The sequence below is a fragment of the Lolium rigidum genome, chromosome 5 (assembly GCF_022539505.1).
Source record: "Lolium rigidum isolate FL_2022 chromosome 5, APGP_CSIRO_Lrig_0.1, whole genome shotgun sequence".
Lineage (NCBI taxonomy): Eukaryota > Viridiplantae > Streptophyta > Magnoliopsida > Poales > Poaceae > Lolium > Lolium rigidum.
The window spans coordinates 181,952,427-181,975,036 of NC_061512.1; the positions used below are offsets into that span (position 1 = coordinate 181,952,427).

Consider the following 22,610-nt stretch of genomic DNA (forward strand, 5'->3'; position numbering starts at 1 on the left):
CCAGAAAAACAAAACAGTGTACCTTGATTCGAAGACAGACAAGGTTCATATTTTGTAACATGGACACGAGTGTATAACATGTGTCTGCTCATACAACTATCTCAACTTGAATAGACAATGCAACATAGAAAACGGCAAAATGTACTTGCGCAGCAGCGTAGTTGTTTGCTTAATGATGTAACCGTATATCTTTCGCCTACTTGTCCATGTTCTAAGGACAGGGTACAAACGACGAACAACTGCGGCTGTTGTCCACTTGTGCTAGCCATCGGATGGTTCTCTGAACTTCGAGTGCATTTCTTGCTTGTACCGAAGTAATCATTATAGGAGAGCCATAAGCTAGCCGGTAGCTCTCTCATGGTCATTTGACAAGGTCACAAGGATCGATGGAGCACAACGACTCATGGTCAACTTTCCTGGCTCAACCGCTGAGCACTGAGACCTGTCATTTTTGCAAGCTTACGGCATGCACTGGTGATCTACATTCAATTAAAGTAAAGCTGCTTCTCTCCTCGCTGGATAGAAGCATTCTCCTCGTTGGATAGATGGATGCCCTTACTGACTCTGATATCCATATGCAATCATACAAACCTTGTTCATCTAAAACGCCTCCTCGGAGATCCAAAGGTGCACATGCCGGCGGCCCAAAACCACAATAATGTCAACTCTCCAACCTAGGCATCTCATACATATTTAGGTTTCGTTAATAGTCTAATCATTCTATCTATTATTCCTCTCCAAACATGGCATAGTATCTCAGTGTTCCTTGACATCTTTGTGTTCTGGAGCGCCTACATATGCCGGCTAGCTAAAATAGCTGCATTAAAAGAAAAAAAACGTTTTGGATGATCTAATCCTATGTTCACATATCGCAGGCTGTTTTATTTTTCCTTTTTTTCACGCACATCATGATAATTTAGGAGCACATGGCTCAGAATGGAACTAATATGAGCATGTTTGAAACAGAGTTGTCTCCCATGCTGTATTCCGTATGGAACTTCTGTTTATATGGAAGAAATCTGGTACTCCTACTTACTGCCATGCTCTTATGTTTAAGATCAGCATGGCGTCTTTTAACAGGAGGAAGCTGCAACTCTGATTGCTGATATGACAAGAAATTGAAGTCAGGTTTCATGCGTACTAGCAGAACAAACCACCTTGCTTTTCATCTTGCATCATATTGTAATTCTGACAGCTGGCAAGGATCAAGGTTGACTGAAGAGGACTAAATCAATCTTCTTGCCCATGCAAATCTCCGTCGTTACCATACATAACATATCTCCGTCGATACCATACATAACATAAAATCAACCAAAAGCTTGGCAAGAATAAAACTGGGTACACATAGGGCCAATTCTACAACTAAAATGATGAGCAGTTGGCCGGAAGCTACAGTGAGTTTGTTCACTGTGGCGGTACAATCCCTGAACTACCAGCTGGTGTCGCGTTCCATCAACGGCAAGGTAAAAGAAACAAGCTTCGGTATTGCAGCACAATCGCAGCAGAGTGCTGGTCAGACCATGTACGTCATCCCAACACGCATGATGTTCGAGTGAGGGACCTTCAAGGCCGCGGTGCCAACCCTGCAATTCCTCCTTAGGAAAGCGTAGAAATAGTTGATGATGAACTTCTTTGTGAAGAATGATTGCTTCGTCGCCCTCACATCGCCATGTGCTAAGAGATATGTGAACCCAGATGCCATGGCTTCTCTCAGTGCCGAAAGCTCATACTCTAAGCTGGGGTCTTCTTCTGGGGAGATGGAGCTAGTAGGGAGCAGAGGAACGCTGCCTTCGGGGCCCGACATTCGATTTTCATCACTCAATCTCTGATCAGAAAGCAGTGGAACGTGCAGATCCTCAGCAGCAGTAGCAGGAAATGGAGGTACCTCGGGCACATCAGACACATCATCACGCTCTGCCTCCATTGTGCTCGCCTCAAGCGCGAGTTCCTGAGCTTCCCTCCGCATAAATTTCTCCAGGTTTTCAACCAAAAGATGCTCAAAGAAGCTATGGTCTTCTTTCCTGACATCCTTATAGCCATACCGCGCAACGCAACGGAACATGTGGTAGTCCTTCTGGCCAACCCTTCTGAACAAGAACCTTTCTTCCAGCGGCACATATGGGACAGGAACATATTTGATGCAAACAAAGACGATAGTGGAGTGCATTGCTGGCAGTGTGACCAACATTTGCCCAAAGATCGATGGGATTCCCTGGACCAGCTCATTGTACACAAGTCCAATACCTGGAACTCTTACTGTGCCAAGTGTCGACCCCAGGTCAAGAATAAAGTCCAGGGATATCTTCCCACGCATCTCACTCTGGTACTTCAGCACGCTTCCATAGTTCCATGTATACATCATGCAGAGAAACAGTGATGAGAAAGCAAGCGGTAACCATCCTCCTTCTAGCAGCTTTGACATAACGGCAGTCAAGTAAATGAACTCGATTGCACCAAAAACAATAGGGAAGCACAGAACAAGGAACAAGTTGGTTTGCCATATAAGAAGCATCACCAAGGTTACCAGTGCAGTGCTAACCATCATGACTCCAACTTCAGCAATTCCTGGAAATTTTGAAGAGAATCATATGAGAAACAAATAAGAACATTGTTGAGGATAAATAATATCATATGCAATGTCTATGAGTGGTAACTGGCCATCATCTGATTGTTATGCAACATAGTATGATAAGGCCATGACATGAAGATGGATTTAAAAAAAGATAAAAGTGAGTATCTCCCTGATTTAAGATAAATCGCACTACAGAGTTTTGTTTGCTACCACAACACAACCCCAACGAAGATAGTTTATCAGAGATATAAATTCCAGATGCTAAAACAAAAACATAATGATGTAAATTCCCTAAAGACAAAAGCACTGACCGTATGCATTGGCAATATCGTTAGTACTCCTGAAAGTGGCCACGATGATGATGCACATGACCATGAGAAACCAATTCATCACAGGTATGTAAATCTGACCCATTACTTTCTTGGAAGTGTGGATTATTTTGATCCTAGGAAAGCAACCAAGAGCCATTGCCTGCTTTATGCAAGAGAAGGTTGCAGATATCATAGCTTGGCTAGCAATCATAGCAGCAAGTGTAGCTATCACCAATACTGGCCAAAACAGAGCATCTGCTTGGCAAATAGAAGAAGGTTCAAACAAAGGAACATCAAATGGGCAATTATTTACAGTCATAATAACCTAGAAACTACGATATTTGTATGCCATCTGAACCCCCTACCTGGTACAGAATCATAAAATATTCTTTCTACAGCATGTGGGTGTTTCATCAAATATGCAGCTTGGCCCATGTAAGCAATAAGCAGGCAAGGGAATACCACAGCAGTAAACGCCAACTGGAACAAACAAAAGGAAATACCAATTTAGGTCTTATAAGAAGGCATACACAAATATCAGATAGATCACACAGTAAGACCCAGAGAAGATGTATGTCCAGTGACTAGTCAATGTCTTAACCTGTATTGATTTGACAGTAAAATGGCCCAGATCAGCAAACATTGCTTCAGCTCCTACAATTACAACAGGAAATGAGTGTGCTGTGATTGTAAATTCTGTAAGATTGGTGCTTCCTTCAGGGGGTATGGAAAACAAAAACTGTATTAAGAGGCCGGCGGGTGCTGGAGTAAAGGAGGTACCTGTGATGCACAAGACACAACCACCAAGAGCTGACCATGCCTTTATGCCGTTCATCTCGAAAAAGTAGTAGATGTACATTGGATTGAATGCTCTCACGACTGAGATGTCATACTTAATGATGTTGTATATTCCAATGGATCCGAGATTGATAAACCACAAAGCCAACACAGGAGCGAACATGACTCCCACTTTGCCAGTTCCAAACCTCTGGACGCTGAACAATAGCAGAAGAACTAGGATGGAAACAATCACAACAGCATCTGCAAAAAGATGAAGAAAAACATTCATGAAAAAGATAGTTTAATATTCCGGCAATGATCTAACGACAGAACATAAGCAGACTGTTGTTATCTTCATGGAAGGCATACGGAATACCATACTTGTGTCAAATCCAGCGACTTGACCCTGAAGACCACTGACAGCAGACATAACTGAACATTAAAAAAAAGAATGGTTAGAAACAATGCATTTTCGAGGTGAATATAGACTGTATAGTCTCTATTGGCAGAAGAAATAAAGACAAAAACAGGTTGCATATGAAGCACCTGACATTGATGGAGTGAGGATGCCATCTCCAATTACCATGGAAGTCCCCATCAGAACCAAGAAGAGGAGAACGCTTTTGAAGAGTGGCTTCTTTTCTAGGCATTCCTTGACACAGAGAGCACGCTCAAGCTCAGGAGTAGGCAACTTGAGTCGGAAGCTAGAGATATCCTCGTCCACGCGCTGCTGATTCGGCAACAGACTAACTTTTGCATACCTGCAAATCAAGGAATACAGTGCAAACGTGCCCCCTGCAAACCATGAGATGGTGCAGTCAGTACGCCGAGCCAGCTTGGACAAGAGCATACGCATCCTGACAGGTGTACAGCCATTATCTACTGAACCAAAATGTTGCAATTGTGCCTCTTACCTTCGCCATTGTCGTTAGCTTTGAGCACTATGAACACGTACTTCGCGAAAGGGATGAGCGCGATGGTGTACATGACGAGCGAGAGCGCTCCCAGGATCTCCACCTCCGACTTGATGGGAACTTTGCTGAACACGTCGCTGAAGACGTAGAGAGGGCTCGTGCCCATGTCGCCGTAGACGACTCCGAGGGTTTGGAACGCCATCGCGGCGGTGCCCATCCACGACATGTCCTGGCGCAGGGTGCAGCTAAGAGGGGTCAGTCATAGGGTCAACCGAATCAAGTCGTGTGGTGGAAAAATATCTGAGGAGCACATGTGTTCTGACTCGGGAACGGTGACAGATAGTGAATTACTGAATAGTACATGTGAAGGCCGATCATAACGTCCACCCAAATTGGCAAAACAAGTTCTTCAGGATTCAAGTAAACCTCTGGCGACCGATCCATCTGCCCTATGATACTTCCGCTAATCGGCAGATGGTCAACGGTCGCTTCATTTTATACTACTCCGTACGCTGTAAATAATCAAGATGACCCCAAATCCGCGGATCGCCACCGTGACGTGGGAATTGAGAAACGCACCGTGGTACCGTGGCCGTGGGCGCCGCGCACGGACATGGCCTCGACGTCGAGGGAGTCGACCCGCTTGGGCCGCTTCCCGAGCCTGCGGCGGAAGCCGGAGGAGAACCTCCGCGACAGCGGGGCCCCGCCGGAGTCGGCGTCGTCGGCGGTGGAGATGCCCGGGTGGGAGCGCTCGTCCCCGAGCGACGGGTGCGTGGACTCGGAGGAGTCGACCTCGCTGCCGTCCACCCACCGCGGGCCGCCGCCGCCCGACCGCGTCGGCCTGAGGGGCCGCGCCTCCGCCGGCGCCGCCGCCGAGGAGGGCGGCTCCTCCTGGATCCCGCCCTCGTCCATTCCCTGCTCCTCCTCCGGCGGCGCCGCCTGCGTCCGTTGGATCGGATGATGAATTGATGATTATGATTGATGAGGCGGGCTGGTCCTGGACAGACAGGGATGACTGATGACTGAGCGAGCGAGCGAGCGAGATGAAGGCGCGGTGTGGCGTGGCGCTTCGGGTTTGGGCACTCACTCCTCGGGGTTTGGTTTGTCTACCACTGGCGTATCAATGACGGCGAAGAGTATACGGCTAGGATTCAGTTTAGTGCCGTGTGATTTTCATATTTTGATTTCTTTAGGGCATCTCCAGCCGCGAGACCCATTTTATTGTCCGCGAGCGCCCGTTTACGTTGCGCCACGTCAAAATGATCGTTTTTGTTCGTGTGTTCGTTTGCGTCTGGGTTAACTCCAACGCATTTTTTTTACTAGTAGTTTTTTTTCCTCTTCTCCATTTAAACATAGTTCCAAATATTACATATTGGAACATGATTTTACACAAACTCCGTGAGTGAAATTGTCCCACCCCGTGTGCAGGTACATGTTGCCCTGCCCGTTGAACAAAACCTCGATAGTCCACCGGCAGAAGTTGAAGATGGTCTCCCGTAGCTGCAAGTGCGTCGGCTCGACGCCATCGACGAACTCGGCGAACTTATCTGGGAGCCGCTTGATGCCGAGTGGGTCGTCGTCGATGTGGAGAAGGAACTCGAAGCAGCGGTCCTCCTGCGAAGATGAGGAGGGCGCAGGCGACGGCGGCCGTGGGGCCGCAACTGCTCCACCACGGCGGCCCTGACGCAACGGCGCGACGCATTTCAGACGGCGAAATTGTCTGCAGCCTCTAACAAGAATGCCCTTAAGAACAACGAAACAAGCAGCACGTATAACAAAGCAGCCTGCGGTTGCTCTTCGCGGCGGTTCGGCGCTCCATTCCGACGGTTGGCAGGTTGATCGGCGTGGTTGCCACTCCGGCGGTTGACATCGGCGCGCTTGTTGTGCTTTAATTCGAGGCCGATCGAGGCAGAGTCGCTGCCGGGCGGGCCCGTGGGGAAAGCGAGCGGACGCTCGGCGCGACCGCGCAGCGTCCACGGAGACGCAAACGTGCCGCATACTTACGCCGCGTTTGCGTCGTTACGGACGCCTCGAACACGATACGTCGCCCCGCTGGAGCAGGGTGCAGACGCATTTCCGGTCCGCACGAACACAAACGGTCGCACAGCGTCTGTTTGCGTCGCCCGTTGGAGTGCATACGGATTTCCGTCCGCGCGGACGCAAACGGTCGCACAACGTCCGTTTACGTCGCCCCGTTAGAGATGTCCTTATGTGATCATCACGAAGATCGCGTTTGGCATTTACTAGGAGTGGTCAGTTGTGCACATGTGTGCTGTCTGTTGGGCCGAAATGCATGCAGGTTACGGCAGCAAACGAAATTCCCTGCTCACCACTCACCACCTTCATCGCTTGTCTAGACGTGTACTGTACATATACTGGGAACATCCGATATACATCCAAACGATAGTCCAGCCAGCTCTAAAGGAATTTTTCTTTGCCTCGATTGGTTAGCTGGCCCTAGGTAGCTTCCGTGATATGGCTCGCACGAACATTAAAGCACATTTGGGGTTTTCAGTGAGCCACCTTCGCCGGGTGCTTCCGTGATGTAAAGGGGGTGATTCCACGCATTAACCCAGCCAAAACATGAAGATGGCGGTACCATGTTGGTGCTGCGGTGAAAATGCGGGGGAAGGATTCTGTCACCTCCCGCCGAAACCATTCCCATGTATATACCCTCCACTCTAAACTTCTAATTTGAAACCCTCGATCCCACTTCGAGCTCCATTGCCGGGTTCGAGAGCAGGTAAGTGACGTACTCATTTCCGGTCGGTGGGAAGCCTACTTCCCGCTCTTCCTCGAGTTCTCCTTCACCTCCACCGATGATTTATGTGACTACAAATAGAGCATGGTATGGTAGGGTAGATCTTGGTATGGTAAAGTAGATATGCCTAGGTTTTGCATGTGTAATGCGTGTTAATCTACGATGTTAGTATGTAGGGGGGCATGGAATGGCTCCCCTCCATGTCGAGCTTCATCCTCGAGAAAATGTGCGAATTGATCGAAACCAACGCCAGAATTTACAATGGCTTCAAGGTGGGCCGAGAGAGTATCGGCCTGATTGTGGTGACTGACTGACTGACAATATCTTGTGTTGTTTGTGATCGAATGTATAGTATGCAATGGCACAATAAGCTCACCATATTTCGATCATGCTAACCATATGTCCATATGCAACATATTGCTTGCAACCAAACACATTTGATTTGTACCAATCGAGCAAAAAAAGGTTATATGTAGGCTACCAAACAAATAATGGATAGTTACCCACCTCATCCAGAAAATGCCATGGTAAGCAACAAAACAAAGTAAGAAGGTGAATCGAATCACGTTTCGGGCGATGCATGCTCCCGTAAGCGCAAAATTTGATGCAAGCTGCCAAATATGCCTCCTTGATAAACTTTGTGATGCAATTGAGCTTGTCATGCCGGACAGGACAGGCTAAGCATTGGATTTGAGATTTTGAGATTTGAGATGGATCTCATGCGGTCAAGTGTGAGACTGGAATTATTGTCAACAGATCGAGACAGCGTTGGCTACAAGGCAATCTTCACGACTTCACTTGCTCCCGTTCTCTCGGAGTGGATCTTTACGATCTGCTCGAGTATGTTATCTAGGCGGCAATAATAGAGACCAGACACGTGATCTCACAGTGCATTCATGCACAGAATGATTTCTCGGGCCGGATGGGGACACCAATTAATTATCAGCAGTGATGTTGATGCGTTGGAGTGTTGTTCGCGACCGGGGACGGCTCGTTCTGATGCGGGTTGGGCAGTGAGATAGAACCGGGACGGAGCGGCTCAGGTCGCCGTCGCCGTCGCAGGCGGGCGGCGGCGTCAACTCATCAAGGATGGGCATGTACGGTGCCGTGCGATCTCCGCGACGCAACAACATGGTTAGCTCTGCACGACGAAAGCAGCAGTTGGGTGACTCGCGCTTTCGCTTTTCCTTTCAGATTATACTCATTTCAGAATGTTCCTCTTTCATTTGGAGCTCACGGCGCCATTGATCCAAAGGAAATTCTTAGGATTTTTGGAGGGTTTATATCTACGTTGATCGTTTGATTCAAATCGTTTGGAATTTACCCAAAGGATTCACTTGCACTCTTTTTTGGAGAAAGATTTAAAAAAATCCACTTTGCACCCACTCAAACCTCTTGCTAGATTTTATTTACCAAACACATTTTGATCTGGATTCATCTTGTTCCGCGGTCTTGCAGGATTCAAGAGGACATTTCATTCCAACGCTCCATTTATTCATGCATCCTAAAATAAAGGGAATTCCGCGAACCAAAGGCCCTTAACAACTTTATTTTTTGCTTGCACCTCTTACTAACATTGTGATAGCTAATACAGTAGAACAGTTTTTCGACAATGAGAATAAATTAATATCTTAAGATATCAATTACACACAGCCTTTGCAATAGCGCAATGTCCTAGTGGCAATACAGATGCACACAGCTCATAGAACATGGAAGTTATATACAAGCATGTAACGTTTACTTTGAAGACGACACAACTTTCTTTTTTTTGCGAAGGCATACAACATTTTCCTATTGAATGTTGATCCAGTCCTCCCTTTTTTCACATAAAACAACATCACAATATTTTCTCAATATAATCATGTTGATACATCATTTTTTTAAAGCCTCCACGTGTTTTTGTTCATATTTCCAACACGATGTGACGAGAAAATCAAACAATCCACCTCGCTCATTAAACGCATGAAAATAAAATAAAAACTACGTGTTGAGATATGACGTACCAGTACGATTTGTCAGTGAAAGCAAAAAAATTCTTGTTCAAACTTTTAAAAAAATCGAAGAACTCTAAAATCACTACAGGAGTAGTAAAACATCTACAAGAACAAGTACCTGCCTAAATAAGTAAAAAAACTAATTGCCTACACATGCAAAGTAATGATCTACTCACTTCATCTATCACAATGAATCCAAGTTTGGTTAATCCGTTAACCACAGTTATCGGGCCAGGTTTCACATGGGTCAATGCGGTCGGGTGATTACCCTGGCCCATCTAAGATTTTGTGTTGTTTTTCAACCTATCGGGACAACTTCTTGGTCTAATCCCCATCGAAACTGTCCATTACATGGGGAGCTTCGTCGATCCGCGGAGAATTCCCCGAGGAAGGCACCTCTATGATTCAATTGGGCAAACTAGCCAATTACTTTGTTCGGCACCGTCTTTAACGATGATCCTATTGATGGCAGTAGTGCATCTCTCGTGACCCGATCTAGCCGAACAGGTTCTTCTTAGCATTCTAAAATATAATATTCTAAATCCATGTTCATACAAAAATGTATTTTAGAAAAATGCAGAAGAACGGTTTAGTTATTTATTTCGGAGTACAAGTTATATCAAAAGAGCATATGTTCTCTTTTGGCTCCTGGATGGCTGGATTTGATGGTAAAAACAACAAGTTAAGTCTTCCTCCGAACTCAATCAGTAATGCAAACGGGTTACTCAAGCAAATAAACAAACAAAGATACTAACGTAAGGTTTGTCCTGTTAATTGTTTTCATGGTGGATGTATGATCAAGTATAGTAGTATATTGTGATGATAGCAATATATTATGCGAGGAAAGATTTTTGTTTCATCGCACCATTGTGCCTTTTATCTAATTCTACTTGATTCATGCTTTGTATTGGTGATTACAACATGCACCATATTGTTTTCCATTTTGTGTATTCAACTAGATATGCCTAAAATCATCACTTACCAGTCTTTACATTGCCAAGATTACCTTTACACCAGAACGAGGTGAATTTTGTGGGCATATATCATTTTTCATTGTTGTATATTTGTTGGGTTGGGTGAGAACCTATGTGTTGATGGCCTTTTCTTAGTTTGGACTGTTGGAATGTGTATTCACAAGTATGACTTGCTGCCAGAGATGGTACACTGGAAATCTTCAAAAATATTTGATATTTTTTTGTATTGATCAAATTATTTGAGTTAAACTTTACTTAGATATATGTGAGGATGACCTCGTAGATCTTATTATGAATGTCAGTTGCTTCATATGAATATTATGTTAGTCTTTGGGATTAACTGGATGCATAATTAGTGACATGTAATACATACGACATAAATTGAGTTCAAGCAAGGATTGGGTGATGGGATTGGAATCAACCCAATCATTGCATGGTTAGTTCCCTCCAGGGAATTATTCCCTAGCAATTGTATAAAGCCTATGAGTCTAGAATATGGTCTTACAGTCTTCCTCTTTAGTCCTCTTTAGACGTTATTTATTGTTTTGTATTTCAGTCTCTGACTTATTTTTTAGCAATAATTTTATTTTTTTTCTTTCCTATGCTTCCTTTTAAAATTTTCTAATATTTCGCTTTCTAGCATCATCGTCAGTTTATTTTTGTAAGTCGGGTGAAAAATATCTTAAATAAAAAATCCTATAAAAATGTATGAACATATTTTTGTATGTTAGAAGATATTTTAGAAAATGTTGTTACATCTAGAGCATCTCGATCGGGGGTATGTCCAAGATAATTCTCATGTTGCTTGGACACTAAAAATTATGCGCATGAAGATCTTCGCGCAATACTAACGTGTTATATAACTTTATTTTTTGAAACTAATGCGTTATATAACTTTGGTGCTACAGAACTCTGGAAGTTTTTGGTATATGATATTTTGAAAGGTGATGTGTAGCCAAAGCAAGATTTTTACCTAGTGTAGCCGAAGCAAGAAAAAATATCATAAATTGTTGGTTGGCTGGCTTGATGGATCCACCCATGTAGCCTGTAGCAGAGTTCGCGCGATGAATGCTGATCTCTCGCTGCCGCTGCAGTTATTTCGAATGAACGCACAAACAGTTGGCGCGGCCAGAGGAGACACCCGTTTAACCACAGCCCACAGAGGCAGAATGGGCAATGAAGTAGCTGCACGGACAGGCCCATCAGAGAAACTCCTAGCCTGCCGTAAGCAAAGCCCAATGGAAAGTACTGACATGTGCGTGACACCGTGAGCTGAACTTCTTTTTTTCTTTCTTTTTTCCCCTAGTGCTCCCTATTTTCTCAAGCGCTACATTTTCGTCAAGGAGGAGGATATGGGCAGAGCACATAGTTCGCCTTCTACTTACAATTTCTTGTCTGCTTCACTAGGTACGTACCTACTCGGCCAGCAAGCATCAAGTTGCACGAGATCGAATTTGAAATTAGGATGTGTCAGCGTGTCACCATGTAACATCGGCTGCTCCGAGGCTTGGGTTGCGGCGGGGTTGCGCTAGGATGATGGCCTAGATCGGGGTAAAAGTCTAGTCGGCTATTGCTGTCTGGCGGTGGAATTTCCCGACCTTCTTGGGGGCGCCGTTGTGGAGTTTGTGGACCGCCACCCTTGGATTAGTTTCTTCCCGTGAAAGCCTAGGCAGGTGATGGGCCTTGACCTAGCTGGGTTAGGTGATGGGCGTCTTCATCATGTCACTTACATCATTTGGGGCTTCCTCTTGAAGACATGATCGGTAGACGCAGATAACATCGCTAGGCAGGTGACCAACCGGCGATGCAAGAGTTCCATGTGGCAGCTTGCACGACAACGATGACATTGATGAGCGAAGGTCCCATCACTGCAAGACCTTGTCAGTCATCTTTCTCCTTCGGCGTGTCCTAATATCTTCGTGTTGGTATTCCCTTGTCGTGAATATAGAGATGACATGCTTTTAAAGCGACTACATTTGGTATGATGACCTAAAGGGGTTGTCCGGCGGTGAAGATCTTGGTCGGCGCGGGTCTTGCGCATCTCCTTCCAGGAGCCGGAGCTAACCGTCTTTCCAGAAGAGTCACATGTTTGGCATACGCCGGCTTGAGCTTCACGGTGCCGCTACGGCGAGTTCTCCCTTGGTAGTCGTTTCTTCAAAAAAGACGGAATGTTGTATGAAGATAACGATGACGCAGGCGGGCAACCTGACGATGATCATCGCTTTGGTGGTGTATGTCTATGTGGGGTAGTCATTTGACACAGTCTTATGTAGCTAGGGCGCCATTTGCAGCGCAGCAGGCTTCACCAAGGCTAAGCCCATCCTCGGGAATGCAAGGCTGCGTGAATTGACCGGAACATGCCCAAATGTCCGGACAACTCCTAACACATCGGATCCAGTGTGTGTGAACAGGAAATTTACGAGAAGAAAATAGCATCTCATCATGCACGCTTGCATGTCGTCCCAAGGGCCAAAACCTTCGCCATCCGCCGCCCAACTACATTGGTAGTCTAGCATCGATCACCTCTTCTGTACGCATGGCTCAGGCCATGAGCGCATGACCGTTCGTACGTGGATACATCCTTCAAGGATTCAACTATGTGCGTTCTTACTCCCGAATGATTAACGGGATATTATGATTTCTGAATGTAACCAGTCACTGACGAATGTCTAGGACTTTTTTTTTCTAGGCTAATGGATGGCGCCTATATTAGTAGATTATCTAATAGATAGTTTGTTTATGCGTTTGATGTTTCTATGGCTGATTCATGTATCGATTTTGGCTAATTCATGATTGCAAACTTTGCTTACCTCGTACTTGCACTTTTTAATAAATTAAAGCAATTGATGCAGAGGTTGAGATGATGCTCCTATTTAAAAAACACACCACTATTTTTCCAAATTAATTAATTAAGCTGATTCCTTCGAACTCTTGCTGGTCGGAACAAAGTTGCGGGAGGCGCCAACGCCAAACCGTATCCTGCTCCTGCCCCCTTCGCCGCGTCTGACAGCGACGCCTCCTCTCCTTGCGCCGCTCGACCGCTTCAACTATCCAAGGATTTGACAAGATCAATCGTGCTACCGTGCGGGTCCGGCACTAATGGCTCCGGCACTGCACCCTGCAGGAGATCTGTGACCTCCTGGAGCTGGACGTACGTGCGTAAACTGTGAAGAAACGAGAGAAGCGAGAGAGAGTAAAGTGAAAATGGATGATCTCATTGATGTACTGTTCAGTCCTTATATAGCTGAACAGGCGTCTTTTACAATGTCGGTTACAGTACGCGTCCCTTCCGAACAGGCATAGCAACCCTTTGGAGAAGTTGGCGTTTGGACAACGCTAGAATAAGGCAACTGCTGGCAGTTATTACTAACACAATCCTAACTGCTCACTTAGCCTAAATATGACGCTAACTTATTCCTAACACTCCCCCTTGGACAAACGCTGTCCTTTATAATCTTGAGAGCTGGAATTCCCTTGTCTGATCTTGATGTTCTCCGATCTTGAAATCTTGAGAATCTTTGATCTTGTATAGTCTTATATCTTCCTAAATCCTGTGGGAAAATATAAGAAGAAAATATAGAAATTTTGATATACCATGGGTATATTATTGTCTCATTAAAACCTATATGAGCAATCCGTTGGAAAACTCATAAGGAAGAGAGTACAATATTTTTTATTTATCGAATGATAATTAATAAGTTCAGTTATAGGAGTTTTCTCCCCCTGAACTTTGCATTCATTTTCAATATTGTTCTATATAGAAATCATATGCATTTGAGTAATACAAATGCTATTATCTTGATAGATAATGGTAGATGATTCTGTTGAATCTGAACTACATAATATCCGTCTAGATATGATTGCGAACACATTATGTATTGAATAGACTCTGATGATAAAATCATCGGAAGGTCATGTAGAATCCAGGGAGGGATTTTCTTAACAACTAAATGTATGCAATCTTATCCGAGTATCCTTTTGAATAGGGAACTCTCATAGTCGATTGTACCACACAATCTTCGACTTTATTAATTCATGGAGTGACTTTTGAATTTTTTTTTACACAATATATGTTGTGATTGTTCTTGGACATTCATATAGATATCCAAGATGAGTGATCCATATGAGTATGAAATCACCGCGTCTATCAACTGCATGGATAGTTTATTTGAACTGCCAATAATATTGATATCGAAACGTAATTCCACTTATACCAAGGGGGTATGTTACATCATAATCGATGTCGGGTCTCTGCGTGAACCCTTTGTGCTACAAGCCTCGCTTTCTCACCACCTCATTGTTTTCGTTATGAACGAAAAGTCACTTGTCTTCCAAGAGGGAAGATGACTATAAGGAGAGTCTATTATCGTGGTAAATACCTCTCTCTTGTTGAGCGAGTGCTATTCTTATTTAATTGCCTCCTTCTAGTTGAACCAATATATGAGTGCATGAGGCACTCTACCATGGATTTTGGTTCAGGGCCCTAAAGGTTTAGCAATCTAAGAATAAATATTTGTCGACAAATGTAGTCTTTATGTTATATGATTCTGTTGAATCAAGAAAAATTGTGAAAATAATATTTACATCTTTTTAACTCCGCGTGATTTCCCATAACAATGGAGTCAAGGTGTTTCGATTTCCCAACATTTCAAATAGTGTGCACATTTATGTTGGGTTTGGATGATGAGCATCCGTTATGTTTTATTCAACTTGAGGTTGAACTACATTTACTAGTTGAGGAGATAATTTCCTCTATTTCCGCGGATACATATGAGAACTCATTTCTCATGTGACCATGTTTCTCCCCCTAATGCTCTCATTTGGGGAGAATAGTGGTGGTACGAGATACTTCCACTATTTTATGGCACATTGCATGCATGCATAATGTAATTTCATGACGTCTTTGTCATAAGTAAATGTATGTGGCAAATTTGCAATGTGTTGCAAATATATTGAACTTTTATGTTCAGTTTTTAAGTACGTGAATATGAGGACTGAATGTCTGATGGCATTGTAATTTATTGGCATTCTTTGTGGTACGAATCTCCCCCTAATGCCGAAAATGTCCTTATATTAAGTGTAATCAGCGTACGGGTTATAAGCTATTCTCCTCATAGGAGCTTGAGATATTCATGATTGACGGATAATAAATAAATAATAATATCTCACATAGATCCTATACGTTGGAGTGGTGATATTGGTAAGAACCAAAATATCGCGAGATAGGAAATACTTGTTTCATTTCCACGTACTTACCGCAAGGGGAAGCGAGTATGATATGCAGTTGGAATAATCTAGAATAGATCTGCGCATGTAAGACCGCAGGTCTACAACAAGATGTTGGTATATTAAGAATATGTATAAGTGGTCATTGTAATTTTAAGGTGAGAGAGCTTTAAAATTATTTTTCTCATGGCACATGTGGTGCACATAAAGTCTGATGACTTGAGATTTGCAACTTTTAAGTTGTGACCAACATAATTGTTAATAATTTTTTTATCATACCTATTCCAGGATGATCAAGGCAATCTTGCCAAGTCTTGAATTTATCAAGGTTTTGAAAATTATCTTGTAACATAAGGTACGGGTTTTATGTATGTATAACATAATCCGAATAAATGTATAATCAGAACACAAGAGTGCATTCTGAACTACAATAATAGTACATATAGGGAGTATGAATATGGTTCTTTAGGAACCAATAATTGTTCTGTTATGCCTATTTACGGTCATAACATCGTCCTTACTCTTAGTAAGAGTTTGGAAATGTTTTGTTTCCCTTAAAAATGATAGTAGTGGTGGTACCACTCACTTAAATAGGATTTTTTTTTCATCGGATTGTTACCCGTAAATAAAATAGAATGTATAGAATATATATTTATTCATATTCACCAACATAGTATTTATGTTACAAATATCAAATATAAATACATTACAGTATTATGTCTGATTCACATAATACAATATACATAGTCTGATAGACTTTTTACATAGTCTGATAGACTTTATTCTACTTATTGTTATACAATATAACATTTTGTAGTAATTTAATGGCTAAATGACATCAAGTGTTTATGGAGTTTAATTGAGGTCTCCAAAAACATCTTGGGTGTAGTCCACAAGCATGTCTTCATCGAGGATGATATCGTCCTTTGGCTCGAATTCTTCAATAGAACTTTGAGATGGACCAACTTGAGAGTTGTCTTGTATGTCGTTGAAGTGAGCTTCAGCTTTGTTTCCATGAACTTGTTTGACTTCTTTGCCATACTTCATGTATAGTTCCACGAGGTGTTCGGGCATACTGCATTCATTAGTACGATGATTCGTACATCCACACCTTTGACAAGTTTGAGAGTTGTCATTTTGGTTATTTTTATTGAAATGATCATTCCCCTTAGATGGACCGTTGGTCTTTTGACCATTGTTCAGTTTCCACTTTCCCTTAAATTTTCGGAAGTTCCTTTTATGGTTTCCAAATTTACTAGTAAAATGAGCATTAGCATGTGCTTCAGGGATTGGCATGGCGCCCGTTGGGCGAGCATTGTGATTTTCCATGAGAAGTTCATCATGCTTCTCAGCTGAAGTAATGTGTATATAAGCTCAGAATACTTTGTGTATTTACGTTGACGATACTCGTTGTTGCAATATCCTCATCGAGGGTGGAAAGTGCATAAGGTTTTCTCTATTAAGTCCTCGTCCGAAACTTGCTTATTGCAAAATCTCAGTTTGGAATTAATCTTATGCACTGCAGAATTATATGCAGCCACGAGACTTAAAGTCCTGGAACCTTATGAGAGACCATTCTCTCGGGCTTCAAGCAACATTACTTGCTCTTTGTTGGTCATATCTCTCCTTTAGGGAGTTCCATAAAGCTAGTGGGTCCTCTTCCATCGGATATTCAGTTTTTAAATCGGGATGGAGGTGGTGCCTTATGAAATGCAATACCACATACTTTACCACTTGTGGTATTTCAGGAGCATTTTCGGGGGTGTGGCAATGCAAGGGCCAAGGTTACGTCCAGTCAAATTTATTTTCATATCCATGGCCCATGATAAATAGTTACTTCCATCAACTTGTAGTTCTTCAAATTCTTTCTTATTGATGCCAGCCATTTTTCTTTCTCTGTTCTTCTACTATTTCCTATTGCTTTGGCAGAGACAAGTGCATGATAACGTGTGAAGAAACGAGAGAAGCGAGAGAGAGAGTGAAGTGAAAATGGATGATCTCATTGATGTACTGTTCAGTCCTTATATAGTATCTGAACAGGCGTCTTTTACAATGTCGGTTACAGTACGCGTCCCTTCCGAACAGGCATAGCAACCCTTCGGAGAAGTTGGCGTTTGGACAACGCTAGAATAAGGCAACTGCTGGCAGTTATTACTAACACAATCCTAACTGCTCACTTAGCCTAAATATGACGCTAACTTATTCCTAACATAAACATCATTGTCGGAGAAAAGCTTTGCATTTGGGACGCGAGGCGTACGGGTCCCCATGGCTGCTGACACGTAGGCACAGCTTCCACGGCAGGTTAAAAAAAATTTACAATGATGATATCTTAGCACAACCACGTAGAATAAATGCTGATGTTAAGAAGAAAAAAATGCTAAAAAAGATTTTTACCTAAGAGATGATCTCTGATACGTCTCCAACGTATCGATAATTTCTTGTGTTCCATGCCACATTATTGATGTTATCTACATGTTTTATGCACACTTTATGTCATATTCGTGCATTTTCTGGAACTAACCTATTAACAAGATGCCGAAGTGCCAGTTCTGTTTTACTGCTGTTTTTGGTTTCAGAAATCCTAGTAACGAAATATTCTCGGAATCGGACGAAATCAACGCCAAAGTTCCTATTTTCATCGGAAGCATCCGGAACACCGGGAAGGATCGAGAGGGAGCCACAGGGGCCCCACACCACACCCGGCGCGGCCAAGGGGGCGCCCCCCTAGGGTGTGGGCCCCCCAGAGACCCTCTGGCGCCGCCTCTCCGCCTATATAAAGCCCCTGGATCGAGAAAACCACGACGCGTTCGACGAAAACCACGAAACCTTCCCGAGGCGCCGCCATCGCGAAGCCAAGATGCGGGGGACAGGGAGTCTCTGTTCCGGCACCTGCCGGAGCGGGGAAGTGCCCCGGAAGGCTTCTCCATCGACACCGCTGCCATCTCCACCGCCATCTTCATCACCGCTGCTGCTCCCATGAGGAGGGAGTAGTTCTCCATCGAGGCTCGGGGCTGTACCGGTAGCTATGTGGTTCATCTCTCTCCTATGTGCTTCAATACAATAATCTCATGAGCTGTCTTACATGATTGAGATTCATATGATGATGCTTGTAATCTAGATGTCATTATGCTAGTCAAGTGAGTTTTACTTATGTGATCTCCGGAGACTCCTAGTCCCACGTGTGTAAAGGTGACGAGTGTGTGCACCGTGTGGGTCTCTTAGGCTAGATTTCACAGAATACTTATTCACTGTTGAATGGCATAGTGAGGTGCTTATTTATATCTCTTTAAGATTGCAACATGTTACGTATCACAATTTATCTATGTGCTACTCTAGTGATGTGTTATTAAAGTAGTTTTATTCCTCCTGCATGTGTGCAAAGGTGACGGTGCGTGCACCGTGTTAGTACTTGGTTTATGCTATGATTATGATCTCTTGTAGATTATGAAGTTAACTATTGCTATGATAATATTGATGTGATCTATTCCTCCTACATATGCATGAAGGTGAGAGTGTGCATGCTATGCTAGTACTTGGTTTAGTCTGTTGATCTATCTTACACTTAAGGTTACTAAAACATGAGCATTATTGTGGAGCTTGTTAACTCCGGCATTGAGGGTTCGTGTAATCCTACGCAATGTGTTCATCATCCAACAAAAGTGTAGAGTATGCATTTATACGTTACTGTTATGTGATCAATGTTGAGAGTGTCCACTAGTGAAAGTGTAATCCCTAGGCCTTGTTCCTAAATGCTGCTTATTCTTGTTTCTACTGCAGTTACTACTTGCTACATTACTACTTGCTTGTTTCTTGTCCTGGGCAAAGCACTTTTCCGGTGTCATTGCCGTTGCTACTTGCTTATTCATACCACCTGTATTTCACTATCTCTTCGCCGAACTAGTGCACCTATTAGGTGTGTTGGGGACACAAGAGACTTCTTGCTTTGTGGTTGCGGGGTTGCATGAGAGGGATATCTTTGACCTCTTCCTCCACTGAGTTCGATAAACCTTGGGTAATCCACTTAAGGGAAACTTGCTGCTGTTCTACAAACCTCCGCTCTTGGAGGCCCAACACTGTCTACAAGAATAGAAGCTCCCGTAGACATCAAGCACTTTTACGGCGCCGTTGCCGGGAGGAAAGGTAAAAGGCACTCATACTACGGTCTCGGGTAAAGTATTTTTACGGCGTCGTTGTGTGTGTGCTCAAAGCTATTTCCTTTAGATCCTGCAATTGCATCTTTTTGTTTCTTGTTTACACTAGTTTGGCATAATGTACAAGAGTGAGCTTCTTATTCTATTTCCTGATTTAAAACATGGATTGTTTGATGCGAAAATTAAAAAACCTATGGAACCTTATTTGCATGCTGGTAGTAATTAGTATGAACGCTTCGAACACCATTGTTGCTAATGATATAGAAAGTTCTAAGCTTGGGGAAGCTGGTTTTCATGATCTTTGTAGTCCCCCAAGCATTGAGGAGAAAATTTTATGTGATGATACCTTGCCTCCTATTTATGATGATAATGATAGTAGTCTTTTGGTACCACCTGTTATGGAGGATAAATTTGATTATGATTACAATATGCCTCCTACACTTGATGAAAATAATAATGATAGCTACTTTGTTGAATTTGCTCCTACTACAATTAATAAGAATAACTATGCTTATGTGGAGAGTAATAATTTTATGCATGAGACTCATGATAATGCTTTATGTGATAGTTATATTGTTGAGTTTGCTCATGTTGCTACTGAAAGTTATTATGAGAGAGGAAAATATGGTTGTAGAAATTTTCATGTTACTAAAACACCTCTCTATGTGCTGAAATTTTTGAAGCTACACTTGTTCTATCTTCCTATGCTTGTTACTTTGCTCTTCATGAACTTGTTTATTTACAAGATTCCTATGCATAGGAAGCATGTTAGACTTAAATGTGTTTTGAATTTGCCTCTTGATGCTCTCTTTTGCTTCAAATACTATTTCTTGCGAGTGCATCATTAAAGCTGCTGAGCCCATTTTAATGGCTAAAAAGAAAGAACTTCTTGGGAGATAACCCATGTGTTATTTTGCTACAGTACTTTGTTTTATATTTGTGTCTTGGAAGTTGTTTACTACTGTAGCAACCTCTCCTTATCTTAGTTTTGTGTTTTGTTGTGCCAAGTAAAGTCCTTGATAGTAAAGTAAGTACTAGATTTGGATTACTGCGCAGAAACAGATTTCTTTGCTGTCACGAATCTGGGTCTAATTCTCTGTAGGTAACTCAGAAAATTATGCCAATTTACGTGAGTGATCCTCAGATATGTACGCAACTTTCATTCAATTTGAGCATTTTCATTTGAGCAAGCCTGGTGGCCTAATAAAATCCATCTTTACGGACTGTTCTGTTTTGACAGATTCTGCCTTTTATTTCGCATTGCCTCTTTTGCTATGTTGGATGAATTTCTTTGATCCATTAATGTCCAGTAGCTTTATGCAATGTCCAGAAGTGTTAAGAATGATTGTGTCACCTCTGAACATGTTAATTTTTATTGTCCACTAACCCTCTAATGAGTTGTTTCGAGTTTGGTGTGGAGGAAGTTTTCAAGGGTCAAGAGAGGAGGATGATATACTACGATCAAGAAGAGTGAAAAGTCTAAGCTTGGGGATGCCCCGGTGGTTCATCCCTGCATATATCAAGAAGACTCAAGTGTCTAAGCTTGGGGATGCCCAAGGCATCCCCTTCTTCATCGATAAATTATCGGGTTCCTTCTCTTGAAACTATATTTTTATTCGGTCACATCTTATGTGCTTTACTTGGAGCGTACTGTGTGCTTTTGTTTTTGTTTTTGTTTGAATAAATTGGATTACATCATGCTTGTGTGGGAGAGAGACACGCTCCGCTGGTTCATATGAACACATGTGTTCTTAGCTCATAATATTCATGGCGAAGTTTCCTCTTCGTTAAATTGTTATATGGTTGGAATTGGAAAATGATACATGTAGTAATTGCTATAATGTCTTGGGTAATGTGATACTTGGCAATTGTTGTGCTCATGTTTAAGCTCTTGCATCATATACTTTGCACCTATTAGTGAAGAAATACATAGAGCTTGCTAAAATTTGGTTTGCATAATTGGTCTCTCTAAAGTCTAGATAATTTCTAGTATTGAGTTTTGAACAACAAGGAAGACGGTGTAGAGTCTTATAATGTTTACAATATGTCTTTTATGTGAGTCTTGCTTCACCGGTTCATCCTTGTGTTTGTTTCAAATAACCTTGCTAGCCTAAGCCTTGTATCGAGAGGGAATACTTCTCATGCATCCAAAATCCTTGAGCCAACTACTATGCCATTTGTGTCCACCATACCTACCTACTACATGGTATTTCTCCGCCATTCCAAAGTAAATTGCTTGAGTGCTACCTTTAAACAATTCAAAATTTATCACCTCTGATTTGTGTCAATGTTTTATAGCTCATGAGGAAGTATGTGGTGTTTATCTTTCAATCTTGTTGGGCAACTTTCACCAATGGACTAGTGGCTTCATCCGCTTATCCAATAATTTTGCAAAAAGAGCTGGCAATGGGATTCCCAGTCCCAAATTAATTAACAAAAATAGACACTCCTCCATGGTATGTGATTGTTGGACGGCACCCGAAGGATTCGGTTAGCCATGGCTTGTGTAAGCAAAGGTTGGGAGGAGTGTCATCATAATAAAACTAAAATAAAAAGGCACTCCTTCATGGTATGAGTTTGTTGGCAGGCACCCGAGGATTCGGTTAGCCATGGTTTGTGAAAGAAAGGTTGGAAGGAGTGCCATCCAAAAATAAAATAAAATGGGAGCCGCTCTTTGAAGGTTTGTACGGCAAGGGGGTTAGAGTACCCGCTACCATTCGATTGACAACAACATACACCTCTCAAAACTTTATTTTTATGCTCTCTTTATGTCTTTAAAATCAAAGCTCTAGCACAAATATAGCAATCGATGCTTTCCTCTATGGAGGACCATTCTTTTACTTTTATTGTTGAGTCGGTTCACCTATTTCTCTCCACCTCAAGAAGCAAACACTTGTGTGAGCTGTGCATTGATTCTTACATAT

General features: G+C 42.8%; 1 protein-coding gene across 1 annotated transcript; it reads right to left on the minus strand.

Moving 5' to 3' along the window:
• Positions 1 to 1,239: 1,239 nt before the first annotated feature.
• Positions 1,240 to 5,489, minus strand: LOC124652043 (potassium transporter 23-like). The gene is made up of 9 exons (XM_047191068.1): positions 5,157 to 5,489; positions 4,578 to 4,806; positions 4,210 to 4,458; positions 4,045 to 4,095; positions 3,664 to 3,924; positions 3,485 to 3,537; positions 3,249 to 3,363; positions 2,884 to 3,138; positions 1,240 to 2,565 (listed from the first exon to the last, which is right to left on the minus strand). Exons 1-9 carry the CDS (start codon positions 5,487 to 5,489, stop codon positions 1,514 to 1,516), a joined length of 2,598 nt encoding a protein of 865 aa, XP_047047024.1. The 3' UTR covers positions 1,240 to 1,513.
• Between the last annotated feature and the right edge of the window lie 17,121 nt (positions 5,490 to 22,610).

What these genes read in the sequence shown, in the direction of transcription:
- LOC124652043 (XM_047191068.1), bottom strand. Translation starts at nt 5,489, where the DNA reads ATGGACGAGGGCGGGATCCAGGAGGAGCCGCCCTCCTCGGCGGCGGCG. An exon ending in AGCTAACGACAATGGCGAAG is followed by an intron (nt 4,459 to 4,577) that starts GTAAGAGGCACA and finishes CATGGTTTGCAG; the next exon opens with GGGGCACGTTTGCACTGTAT. An exon ending in TTGTGTCTTGTGCATCACAG is followed by an intron (nt 3,538 to 3,663) that starts GTACCTCCTTTA and finishes TTGTAATTGTAG; the next exon opens with GAGCTGAAGCAATGTTTGCT.